The sequence below is a fragment of the Danio rerio genome, chromosome 5 (genome assembly GCF_052040795.2).
Source record: "Danio rerio strain M-AB ecotype USA chromosome 5, GRCz13ab, whole genome shotgun sequence".
Taxonomy (NCBI): domain Eukaryota; kingdom Metazoa; phylum Chordata; class Actinopteri; order Cypriniformes; family Danionidae; genus Danio; species Danio rerio.
Genome location: NC_141025.1, coordinates 61,316,109 through 61,329,608, shown reverse-complemented (window position 1 = coordinate 61,329,608; position 13,500 = coordinate 61,316,109). Strand labels below are relative to the sequence as shown.

The window sequence follows — 13,500 nt, the reverse complement described above, 5'->3', positions numbered from 1 at the left end:
ACAACAGCGTAAATTTATCAAATGTAACTCTATGTAATTTTGGTCTAGCGGATTTAATTTAGTCTGACACAACCAACAAATTGCATTTGGTATGGCAGCTCAGTTTCATGAAGGAATTTAGATTATCAATCAACAATCCACGGGGGGCCCAGTAAAAGTGAAGAGGCCGTTTACATTTCCTCAGTGTACTGTGATAAAGCGTGAAGGACTTGGAAATAAACTAAATATTGGTGTAGAGGAGCTTTTCTCAAAACTTCACTTTTCTGGGTAATTTTTCTGTGACAGTGATTTTTAAGGTAGACATGTTAGTTTGCTACAATAAAAAAAAAAAAAAAAAAAAAAAAAAAAAAAAAACATTATCCACTCATATCCACATCTGACAACTTAAAAGGCTTAATGTTTTTTATGCTATCATTTGGATGTTGCAGGATATCTGCTTTTTGTTTGTAGGGACACAGTTTCTGCAGTTTATAGTGCATCGCAATGCAGAAGAGGACCAATCTTTATTGATTTAGTAACAGACCTTAAACAGTAGTGACATATTGACGTCATTTGACACCAGCATTATATGGCGTGGGAAATGAGATGCATGCAATATATAAGTAAAATACTATGGTGAAGAAGGTAACTGCAAGTAATGCAAGTAATTTAATATGCTTTAAAAAGACAATTTATTAATTGAATTTATTTAAATATAAAAATCATATGCTGTTTTCTCTGCACTCAGAAATCCTTCTCTCTGACTTCTTGGAAGTATTGACCTATTTTTTTTCCACAGCTTATAGCGCTTAAAAGGATGGTTTATCCGAAAATTGCTTCTATAAATATTCATTAAGGTGGATGTTACCCCAATTTGATGTGTATTTGACCATTTAAAGGCACAGTTGTTCAAAAAAATAAAACTTCTCTCATTTACTCACTCTTTACTTGCTTCAAACCTTTAAGTTCTTTTCTTCTGTTGACCACAAATCAAGATATTTTGAAGAAAGCTCAAGACCTGTAACCATTGACTTCCATAGTAGGAAAAACAGATACTATGGAAGTCAGTTGTTACAGGTTTTCAGCATTCTTCATAATATCTTCTTTTATGTTTAACAAGAAAGAAACTTTATAAAGGTTTGAAATGAGAAAAGGGTAAATGTGTATCAGACCAGTAAAGTGTAAGATGACCAAATTGTCATTTTTGAAATGACTATTCCTTTAATCAGTCAAATAAACATTAAATTGTATCAGTGGTCCAACTTGATGAGTATTTACAATATATAAATGCAATCAGATATACATAAACTGTTGAGAATGAAAACTTGAATTCACATCCATCCACACTTTTATTCTTGAAGTGAAAACCTGTCTATGAGTAATGTTAATCAAACATCCACTCCCTGCTCTTCACTGATCGCTTTTGTAGCTTAATCTCCCACCTAGACATGGGACTTTCAAGGACTGCGATTTGGAAACGTCAAGGTTTTAATACAGCTAAAATGTTCTGTTATACTGTTCCCAAGGTATATGTAAGGAATTTTTAATGTATTTTTTTATGTGTTTTAAATAAATCTGTGTTTTTTTAAGCTAATAAAGTTAGCAGAAGTCAATGATTTATTTTTACTTTTTAGCCTGATAAATTTTAAAGCAGTAATCACAATACCCTAAAACCGTGGTATTTTTATCGAAGGTGTTCATAAGTCAGAAACTTATAACGGACAATGCCTACTCCCTCCTACCCTCTACCTTCACAAAAAAATAATAATACAAAAATGTAATGAAATGGGAGCTTTACCCTTTGAGCCTTCTTTTTCTCGTTTATAGTTGTCATATTGGTTATATCAGACAGCATGTGTGTTATGACGTGTTCGTTATGATGCATCATTGAGTCATTGCATGTGAAATTGTGAGCCACTCCTAGAATGCTTTTAGTCTTGCTTGAACAGATTAGATCATTAGTTAAGGCATTATCTTCCAAGAACATGTTTTGTCAAATACGCTATGCTCTGCTTTTAATCAGACATTTTTTTTCTTTTCTTTTTTTTTTTTTTTAGGGAAATACCTGTTGCCATATGCCCAGCAGTCATGGTCAGCCTCAAGCTCGGAGACCACCAACCTTGTGCGCATGCGCTCGCAGACCTTGGGAAAATCTGCACCTTCTCTCACAGCCAGCCTGGTCAGTAGAGTTTAACCTGGAAAAAAAAAAAAAAAAAAAAAACTGTTTAACATCATATCAAGTGGTAAATTCTCCTCTCAAACACTAGGTAGCACTGCTGTATCACAGGCACATAAAGCATTTCTTTTATAAGGAGCACTTTCATTTCTATACAATAGACATACAATAAGTTTGCTTTTCAGCAGTTTTCATTTATTTGGAAATATTTTCTGTCTTTTAAGCATAAAGTGTGCGTTTAAATGAGAAAGAAATTCCTATGGGCTAATAAGAATAATTAACTTGTTCAAAGAAACTGTGGGAAAGGAACAATACAAATTTGTATTTACTTATATTAATTTATTAGATACCTGGGTATCCGCAGGGTCTTAAAGTCTTAAAATGTCTTAAATTTTAAATGCAAAATTTTCGGCCTTAAAAATTCTTAAATTCATTGAAATATTGTGTTGTAGGTCTTAAATCATTTTAAACAGGTCTAAATCTTTCTATGTCCATGTAAAGCTACCCAATTGGGCCAACACCTATCCAATCACAAACATTTCATCTCAATAAAAATTTTAACAAAAGTTTGTTTACTAACTGTATTTACCATCATGGATTGATTATCTTCCTTACAATAACATTTGTTTTAATATTTTAACTGGGCCATTAGAACAAATCATTTGTGTTTAACCTTGTGTAAGTCTGAAATTTAAATCTTAAAGATCTTAAAAAGGTCTTAAAAAGTCTTACAATTGACATGATGAACGCTGTAGAAACCCTGGATGCTGTCATCCCATCTTTTTACAAATGAGGGTTAATACTGTTACAAGCTATTCGTTTATTGAAATCGAGTAATCTCGTAAAACAACAGTTCAGCGATATATTCTTCCAATTTATTAATTTGAACCAAGATCATTAGAATTAAATTTAACACTTTAATTTTGGTTTGTGCTGAGCTGGATGCGGTGAAAAATATGTCCGGAGAAACTGCCATGTCGTATTTGCTTTTCCTGCAAACAGCCGTGGCAAACAGTGGTCCGGGATCCATGTTGGGAAACTGATTGAAATTAATGACCACAGAGAACAGGGTCAATGCTGCAACAAACTGAATGTCATTTACTTAGCAACTGTATCCGATCTGCTTTCACAAGGGGGGCTCCTGAGTCTCTCTTGCTCTCCCCTGTTAAAATAAGCAGCCTTTGACCAGCTGAGCTAACCATTTAAAAAAATGAACAAAAATAATGTTGGTTTTCAAGGAGCAGGTACTGTATGCTGCGTAGGGGATGGGGATTTAAGAACCAAATAAACCAAAACATCATTAACAGTGGATGAAAAGTATTCAGACCCGCTTATTTTTTTTACTTGTTATATTGCAGCCCTTTCCTTATTTCATGTACACACAGCACCCCATATTGACAGAAAAGCAAAGAATTGTTGACATTTCTGCAGATTTATTAAAAAGAAAAATTGAAATATAACATTGTCTTCATAATTATTTGGACCCTTTGCTGTGACAGATTTATTTAACTCTGTCCATTTCTTCTGAACATCCTTGAGATGGTTCTACACCTTCATTTTATTCCAGCTGTGTTTAATTATACTGATTGAACTTGATAAGAAAAGCTACGCACCTGTCTGTATGAGACCTTACCTGTTCAAAACAGTCCCAACAGTGAAGTATGGTGGTGGCAGCATCATGCTGTGGTGGTGTTTTCTCCAAAGTGCTCAGGACCTCAGACTGGGCTGAAGGTTTACCAAAGACTATAGAATACACAAGACATGTCACTCGTATCTTTTTGTATAGGGAAAAGTGTAATGGTAACTATGGTGAATAAGGCCCTCCCACTAGTACAGGAGCCAATCATTGATCGCTATATGGCAAATAAAGCCCACCTTTTAGTACAGGAGCCAATCACCGATTGCTGTAGACTGACGATACTCCAGGGGAGGGGCTTGGACCAAACGTGCACATTTTGTGTTATTTTTAAATGTTTAGAAATGAAACTAAAGACACAGTTGTTGTTTTATTTTATTGGTGATTTCTAACATGAAATTTAATCCTAAGCTTGGCAAGTAGTTTTGGAAAATTTGATGTTTTCCCATTCAGATAGAATGCCCAAGTACAGTATACTGCCCGAGAGACATTTCAACGTTGAGCACTGAGTGAAATGACTTGCCTTAAAGAGACATTGGGTTTACCTACCAAAAAAACAATAGCTGCTTTCAAATGGCACACTATACACTTTGCATTTATGCACTGTGTACTGATGCACTTACACACTTATTTTTTTTACTAAGCAAAAATTCAAACCATTTCCTCATGACATTTGACTGTTGCCAAATCAGTGAAATAAATGACTAAACTACCTGCAATGAGTAAAACCGCATTCACCATTGAGAGGTGCTACAGTATAATCACTCTCGTAGGATAATTTTGCTTTCACCATCCAAAATAAATAAAGTTATCCAACGTAGTATCCAATTATTCCAACAAAATCTGCAATTATCACACCTAATAAGCCAGTAAAGAAAAAGTGATCTGAGTTATTTTGTGGTTGAGATGCCAAAAATGTCAACTATATTTACCTCTGCATGTAATTACCGATTTCTATGTTGTTTTAAATATCGAATTAAAAACAAATGTTTTATTAAGGAATGCAAACTGAACCATTATGAATTGAAAAATATCAACAAATAACAATATACAGTAGCTGCAAAAAGTTTCAAGCAAATCTTTCAAGCAAAATTAACTAATAATTTTTTTTTCAATATATAAAACAATACAAAGTGCTAGCAAACACAATATATGTGAGATGCAATGGGGAAAAAGCATCAGAATTTATTTTATGTATGCGTGTACTCATACAAGCTGTATAGCTTTTTCAGAAAGAGTTATTTTGGGAATTTTATGTTTGTTATAATTTCAGCTGCTCTGATTTATCAGAATGTTTACATAACCCTGTTTATAGATCAGCCTCCTTGAAGAAAAAAAAAAAATATGTATAAATAAATAATTAAAATAAATGAATAAATAAATAAATAAATACATAAATAAATAAACAAATAAACAAATAAATAAAAATTATCAATTTAAGGGGCAAATAACACACACACACACACACACACACACACACACACACACACACACACACACACACACACACAGACACACTACAGCCATTTCCTGTGCTATCTTTTTGGATGTTTTCCCTCCTACTAAACACAAAGGAAAGGAGTATGTCTTGGGAATGTTAACACTGTTTAGTGAAAATGAGTGCCTGTGGAGTAGGCCGACAGTTCATATGTGACCTTGGAAAGATATTCCTCACACACAGAGGGAGCTTATCTGTTTCTTCTTTGTAAACCACATGTGGAGAGTATATGGGTTTTTGCTTTGGTCTGGTTGGATATTCAGGAACCTTTTAAACTCTATGCATCATTGGAGACTAGATAGTTGGGATTAGATAAAATGGATTTGTTAACTTACGGCATTCTCCATCAAGGGATTTTGTGTTTACAATGCTTCTATGACACTTTTATTTCTTTGTTTTCTTAGTCCTTTTCACAAATCAAAAGTATCTGTTTGTCTGATGAATTAATAAATAAATAAAAAATAAATAATAATATTAGTAAAAAAATAAAGAAATAAATAATTTCACTTATGTTCTCAAACTCTCTTTCCAAATGTACAAAGAATTATACTGTATAAATGACTACAGTTTCAAGCATTTAAAATACACAAAAACATAAAATATTACTTATTTATTTATTTATTAATGCATACAACTGTGAGTAAAAGAAACAAACTGAAGCCTTTCTTCAGTGACCTTTATTTGATACTTTTAGTAGAAATCATCCTCATGTATTCAAAATCTTCTGCTTCAATTTTAAGAAGTTTTTATATATACAAGCCCGGAACTTGTGTACTCTCTGCTTGGTCAGTGTACAAGTCGTACATGTACGGCCAAATTTTGGTCCTCTCATTTATGTTGCTTCCCTCTGTCTGCCTGTCTGTTGCCAAACACAGAGCAGGGGAACTCTTGGCTCTGCCCCTTTGTTACGTTGGGTGGGAATTCGAAACAAATTTTCATGTAAAGCAACACACCCCTAAAACAGCGAGCTGTGTACACGTCCCCAAAGTGACTTGTACACTTTTGAACACATTATAATAAAAAAAAATCTGAACTGTGTTTTGAGCTAAACCTAAACTGGCACACTCAAAAGAACCATAATATTAATATTAAATCCTAAAAAAGGGGCAAACCATGTGCCCTTTAATCTTCAACTGCTTACCTGAATGGGGATGACTAAAAAAACTGACATTTAGTTTTAGTAAAGTTAGACTCATTGACCACTTCTATAATTATCTTCAGGGACTGAGAAAGGATTAGCAGAACGTTCATAACCTTGATCCGCTCTCATTAACATTTGTTGCAAGTTTGGGCTCATTTAAAAAATTTGTGGTGGATCTTTACACAGTGTCTCAAAACAGGATCTGAATTTAAAATATGCCAGTGTCTTCATAGTATATTTGCAAACTCATTACTTAAATCGAAAGTTAAACTTATTGAATTCTAAATGTTGCAAAAAATCCATGTATTTGATGGTTTTGGGTAATTTTCAAAAATCAAGTAAGATATGTGTGTGTGTATATATATATATATATATATATATATATATATATATATATATATATATATATATATATATATATATATTATGCGTGTATATATTAAATCACTATCTGCCTGAAATACAAACGCTGATGCACCAACATCTCACCTTCCAACTAATATGTTTAAATGTGTTCAAGCTGCCTGTTTGACAACCATTTTTTTCCTCTCAGTTTTTATACTAGAGGTTTTGTGCTCCATAAATCAAATCGTCCCAGTGGACCTTGCTCCGTCATTTCTGAAGCTGCATGAATTATGCAATTTATTAGAAAGATTTTGAATCGACTCTTTGCTCTATTGGCAGGTCTGCTCTGGGCAATTGTGGTTTTTATTAGTATCCAGCAGTAGTCACACAGGGTGGAATACAAATGATCACTACAAAGGGATTATTTATTCATTATGACACTGCAGGAGTCGCTGGAGTTAAAGTTCTCCCAGAGGATATTTTTATCAGTTCCCATTAGTCCTTTTTGAACTATAAATTGATGCATAGTTATAAGCATATTCAACTATCTCTATATTCAACACAAATGCCAGCAAAAGTTTCAGTCAAAGTAGCATGGTGATTAGAGTTAAGTAAATTGTTCTTTATATAATCTAATGCTAAATTAAAATACTGTATAATCTCCTTCAAAATTCCATGGTTTTATTGTAGTACTTTAATAAAAACTAGTTATACACCGGTAATACAATTCTGGTTGTGACTAAGTAAATAGTTATTCTTACGCATTATTCCCAAAAGCTTTGGGACACCAACTTTTAGTGGTATTATAACAAAGTGAAAGCAATTGGGAACAACAGCAACTCCGCCACAACCTCAGAGTGGTCTTTACCTGCTGAACTGTTTTAATTGTAAATAGCTACTAGGGGTGTTTAATTTATGTACCCCAATCATGTTGGGGCTGCAGGTGGGAGAGATCAGAGGCTGATGTACAGGCTGGCCCTTCAGGATGAATCCTAAGACTTGTCTGTCAGTGGGGTCTTACAGGAATCAGTCTCATGCTTTCCACTCCTCCATGACCACCATAGTATCTGTTCAGGATATGGCCCGGTCCAGGATTATAGAATCCTAGGGAATAATAAAAAGGACTCTTACTAGGTATAATTGAAGCACCCAAGCAGGTGTGTTGAGGCAAGTTAGAGCTAGTGTCCTGCAGGGCACCTTCAGGAACGAGATTGGTGACCCCTGCTTTAGAGGATTTGGATTTCAAAAGCATTTGTGTTTTATGTGTACGCTAATGCAAAGAGATGTGTCTTTAATCTAGTCTTAAACTGACAGAGTGTGTCGGCTTCCTGAACTGTGCTAGAACGGCTGTTCCAGACTTTAGTTCCAGAAATAAAAAAAAGATATACCGTCTACAGTTGATTTAGATATTCTGGGAATAATCAATTGTCTAGAATTAATTGAGCGTAGAGGACTAGATAGGCTATAATTCACCAGGAGCTCCCTCAAATACTGGGGATCTAAACCATTCAGGGCTTTGTTGGTGGTCAATACCATTTAAAAATATATTTTTACGATATTTAATAGGGAGCCAATGTAATGATGAAAGAACTGGAGTAATATGATCATATTTCTTTGTTCTAGAAAGCACTCTAGCGGCTGCATTTTGAACTTGCTGAAGTTTGTTAATTAGAGTTTTGGTAATTATTTTGTATAGTCTGATCAGTTGGTCCAGTCACAGGAGTTAGGCAGAATAAGACTACTGATTGTGTCTTTTCAGTTTAAAATGTGATATGCAGTGCTCAGGAATGTTTCTTTAAGCACCCTCTCCACCATGTTGCAGCTGTATACTGAAATTTGCAACACTTGCTTGACCATCGGATTTCTGTTCCTTCTTATTAGTGTTCCACTTTGAAACGGACATTGATGAGTGGAGCAGCATGTGAAAGTTTCAATACTTTAACTTGACACAACAACAACTCTAATCTTCAGCTTTAGATGTTTATTTAAGTATTTATTAAAAGTGCATGAGCCACCATGCTACACTGGCTATGTTTCCATTCACTTTTTTTTAAGTGCATTTTGGATATGTGCATAACAAATGGTTGATGGAAACACCAAGATTTGCATACATTTTGAAAATGCGCATAAAAAACATGCACTTAACTTAGTAGGATTCAATAAGAACAGATGCGCATAAACTATGATTGAAACTCCTTTACTGAACAAATTCCAGAATGCGCATTAAAAATGGTCATGTGATTTTGTTATAAGAGAACATGGGATGATAAAAATGTGTGTGAATGGACAAACCAGCTGGCTGAGCAGATTGTAAAACCTGTTTTTTTGGTCATTCTACAACTCCTTAACCATTTCAGTATTAGTGTTATTATATTATTAATTACCTCAAGAATTGTCAAGAGCATCTGTGCCCCGCGTCTGACCTCTTCAAATGCCACCACACATTCATTGCGTCTCAGTATACTGCCTTCTAAGGTGCAAGTCATTTAATAAATAAATTGAAAATTCACGCATCTTCTTCTACAGTTTTTACTTTTGATATTTGATACCAATCAGGAAGTGCCAATTTTGAAATACTGCTTTATTCACATGTCTTAAATGCGTTATTCAAGTTATGCACATACATTTAATTAGCATCTTTGGATGGAAACACAGCTTCTGTTCCATTTGATTTGCACATTAGCCAGTCTGTTGTTTCTTCTCTATACAAATAAAGAGCAGTTATTGAACTCCAATTGTCCAATTGTCCACTGCACCTGCTGTTACATTAACAACAGATGGAAACACCTTCTGTTTAAGCATTTTACTAAAAGAGACTTCACTTTTGTAGCTTATTGAGTCCTAAATTTAATGCACACTAAAATTTTGTTCTGTAGTTTTAGAAGAGGGTTGAGCTTAGCAATTATAGGTTTAATGCACAATGTCTTTAAATGGTTTACAAGTAAAATGATCCATTATGTTTACTTTCAAATCAAAAGAAGGTTATCAGATCTAGAGCTGATTGTAGAAAAAAGACTTCTGCCTCTTCAAAATAAACAGAAAATCAAGTGCTGTGGATTTCTTTTTTTTACCAAACCTGTATCCAGCCGACTTCTGTGTGTCGTTACATCCCTAATTGGTACACACAGTACAAAACTTCACATGGTCATCAGATTAGCTTAAGAACAGTTAATAGAAAGCTTTATGGGATGGGATTATATTGCTAAGGAGCTGCATTCTGCAAAGTGCAATGTAAAGCATGCTGAAACTGGAGTGTTGAGTATCGCTTATCTCTCTGGATCTCTGATGGTCAAGTCTGAGTTTGTTGGTGGCCAGGAGAACGGTGCTTACATCTAAATGAAACGTTCAAATCAAGGGTTTGAGGGTATGTCAATGTAAGCTTCTTTCATTTAGTTTACGTAGAATTGACATTAAAATGTTGGCAGGGATTCCCTCAGGGTAAGGGGTTAGGGTTGTTCGCAAATGAGTGTCTAAAAGTGGAGTGGAATGCAGCCCACTTTATTCACACGATGCTGACCCATCGAACACCAAGGGCAAACCTAATATATACTTAATGTATATGTTAATCTAATGAACAGCCTTTAAGTAGAAGTGAATTAGATTTCTGTGAAGCAAGCAGTCATACACAATCATCTAATCTAGCCATAGCTTGTCAGAATGCAAAGTGTGGGAAATAAATAATTGCAATGTATATGCTTAAAATATAAATTTATTCAATCAATGTCACCCTGAAAAAGCTTAAGTCTGGTTAAATGTATCTTTAGTTTAACATGCAAATTGTGACATTTGCTCTGTATGCCTGTTGCTATTCATACAAGTTAAAATTGTTGAGGGTGCATTGTTGTATACTGCATTCATTCAAAAGGTTTAATTGAATTGGTTTTACAGTATAAGCTCATTTATTACCCCACAAAATACCCCAGAATCTAAAGGAGTCCTTGTTTGGAAAGGTTGTGAATACCATTCGCCATCGGTGAACAGCGCTTTAATTTCTAAAGCCAATAGCAGCCATTTCTGTTGAGCAAGGGAAGACAATGACCAATCATAGGGGTGTAAGACCTTGTCTGTCAGCACTCAAAAAGCAAGCGGGATAATATTTACATTTGTTTGTTTGCTTTAAATGCTCATACTGTCTTCTGTGCATGTATTTTTTTGTTTAAAACATTAAGAAAGAGTGTTTTCTTTAAAGCAGGACAAATTAAGTGTACAGTTCATATATCTTACTGCTGGCATAAAGAACAAAGTTGTTTTACAAATAATATATAAATGTAAATATATTTTTAGATTTCAATAAAATAAATGATTGTGCTGTGAAGAAAAAATATAATTGTGTATGGAAAGCATCGTCGATGTACCGAGATATCAAATTGAACTGAATGGATGGCATGATAATCAAAACCGAACCAAACCATGAAATCAGTCCAGATCTGAGACCAGTCACACCTCTACTTGTTACAATTATAGACCTTTTCTTGGCTGCTGCATGGAGGGTGCCACAGCGACCAGCGTCTTCCGGTAAAATGTTTAGAACTTCCGTTTACAACGTTTACAACCGGTAATTTGAGACCCGAAAATGAGTTTCAATAGCATTTAGTGGATTACGGAGTGATTTTGTGACACAACTTTGAGAGGTGTGGGTTAAAGCTGTTATAATCTGTCAGATCTGTGGTTTAAGCACGAGAGAAAGATTTTCTCCTTGTTCATAGAAATCGTAAGCCATGTTTCTTATCGTTCTGCTTAATCTCATGCCCCCAAAAAAGATATTTAAAATAAACAAAACAATATAATGTCTTTTGACGGCTTTCTTTAAAAACTACTTTACACAATACTGGTACTTTTACTTTCAGTTTTTGAATAGCAAATTTTGAAATAAACTACTTGCAACACACATAAGTACAAAAAACTATAAATACTTTAGTACTTCCACTAAAGTATGGTGCTTAACGAGCACTTCAACTTCTACTCAAGTCACTTTTTTTGATTGAGCACTTGTACCTTTACTTAAGTCTGGGTCTCAACTACTTTATGCATCTCTATACTCTCTGAATTATAAGTAAATTTGACAAAAGAGACAGTCACGTATTGTGTCGATTTTTAAACTATAATGTAAATGTAAACCGTTTGGAATTAATATTAACCTTTGCATAAACAAAATACTTTAAAAAAAGTGTATTGTTGTCGTTTCACTTCAGAGAAATCATAGTTTTGAATACAACTTTTAATACAAAGAATTTTAATATAATTTTTTATAATTTTTAAATAAGGGAGGAAAATTATCATCATTATAATCCCAAAGTGCAGCCTTGGGCATGCATATTAATGATGCCAACGTATCAGTCTTTCATTGCTGATCTCCTGATAACATGGCTGCTAATCAGGTTCAAATGGCGTAGAACATGACATATTCAAATCTGAAGTTCAAATCTGAAATCTACAGCAAGAAAATCGCTGGTTCGAGCCTCGACTGGGTCAGTTAACGTTTCTGTGTGGAGTTTGCATGCTCTCCCTGCCTTTGCATGGGTTTTCTCCAAGTGCTCCGGTTTCCCCCACAGTCCAAAGACATGCGGCTTAGGTAAATTTGGTTAGCTAAAAGTGTATGAGTGTGAATAAGTGTGTGCATGTTTCCCAGAGATGGGTTGCGGCTGGAAGGGCATCCGCTGCTTAAAAACGTGCTGGATGAGTTGGTGGTTCATTCCGCTGTGGTGACCCCTGATTAAAAAAGGGACTAAGCCCAAAAGGGAATAAATGAATAAATGAATGAATGAACGAATGAATGAATAAATGAATGAAGTTAAGCCGTGGCCTGTGACCAACACAACATACTGTATTGGGTTCTGATTGGTCTGTTTTTAATTTTTTTACTGGGTTTTACTCTTACAGAACTTACATAATAATGAAGAAACAATGGTGTTGAGGCTCATGGTATTGTAATGTGCAATGCACAAAAATATTATATTTAATTTTTAAATAAATACATATGCACTGAGTCAAAATGACAATTTTGACAGAAAATAAACAAGGATAAAAGGTTGACTTTCTGTTTACATTTAGAGGTATAAGCACTTTGCACGTTGCATGCTTGGCATTTAAGTAAATTGAAATAGGTTAATATAATATAATATAATATAATATAATATAATATAATATAATATAATATACAGTGCCTTCTTCAAAGTTCCTTGCAAAAATTGTCCTAAAGGTTTTCAGTGGGGCTATATGACGTTAACTTTAGCCAGTATTTCATCATCTGAGCAAGTTTAGAAGTGAACCACTTTTCCTACCACTTTAATTGTTTGTCTGTTTGCAGTAGAACCAGTGCAAAGTCCTCAAAGAAGGTTACAGACCCTGACTTCATGTGGGTTTGTCCTTTCCTCCACCTCAATCTATTTCTCCCTTCAGCGAGCATTACAGCTCGTCATGGTGTACCACGAAGCGCTTGTATTTTCATGCTGATTTTGGACCCGTTGAGCCAAACAAATCTTAGCTCGATCCACTGTAAAAGAAAGCCAAAAATCTGATCTCGGATCAGCATGTTTTAACCTGTTTCTGTCATGGCATCTTGTGTGTCCTGAGCATGATTAAATCTGACAGAAAATCAATACAGCTCCTCCTGGGCAGATATGGTGATAAGACATCATAATCCTGATGTTGAGGCTTTGTGCCCAGAAGACCCTCTTCATTATTTTGGCCAGAGATGTCCTTTACTGATAACCGTGTCTTTTGTT

General features: G+C 34.6%; 1 protein-coding gene across 14 annotated transcripts in view; it reads left to right on the top strand.

Moving 5' to 3' along the window:
- The window catches only part of mast4 (microtubule associated serine/threonine kinase family member 4), a 175,922-nt gene that overhangs the window by 48,078 nt on the left and 114,344 nt on the right, over nt 1–13,500 (top strand). For all 14 annotated transcript variants that reach the window (XR_015491844.1, XM_087254214.1, XM_087254213.1 and 11 more), the window contains exon 3: nt 2,037–2,158. Coding sequence is in view for 13 of the 14 variants with exons in the window: in XM_087254214.1 (XP_087110340.1) it covers nt 2,037–2,158 (122 nt within the window). In the remaining variant the exon portion in view is untranslated. The remainder of the gene's footprint in view (nt 1–2,036; nt 2,159–13,500) is intronic.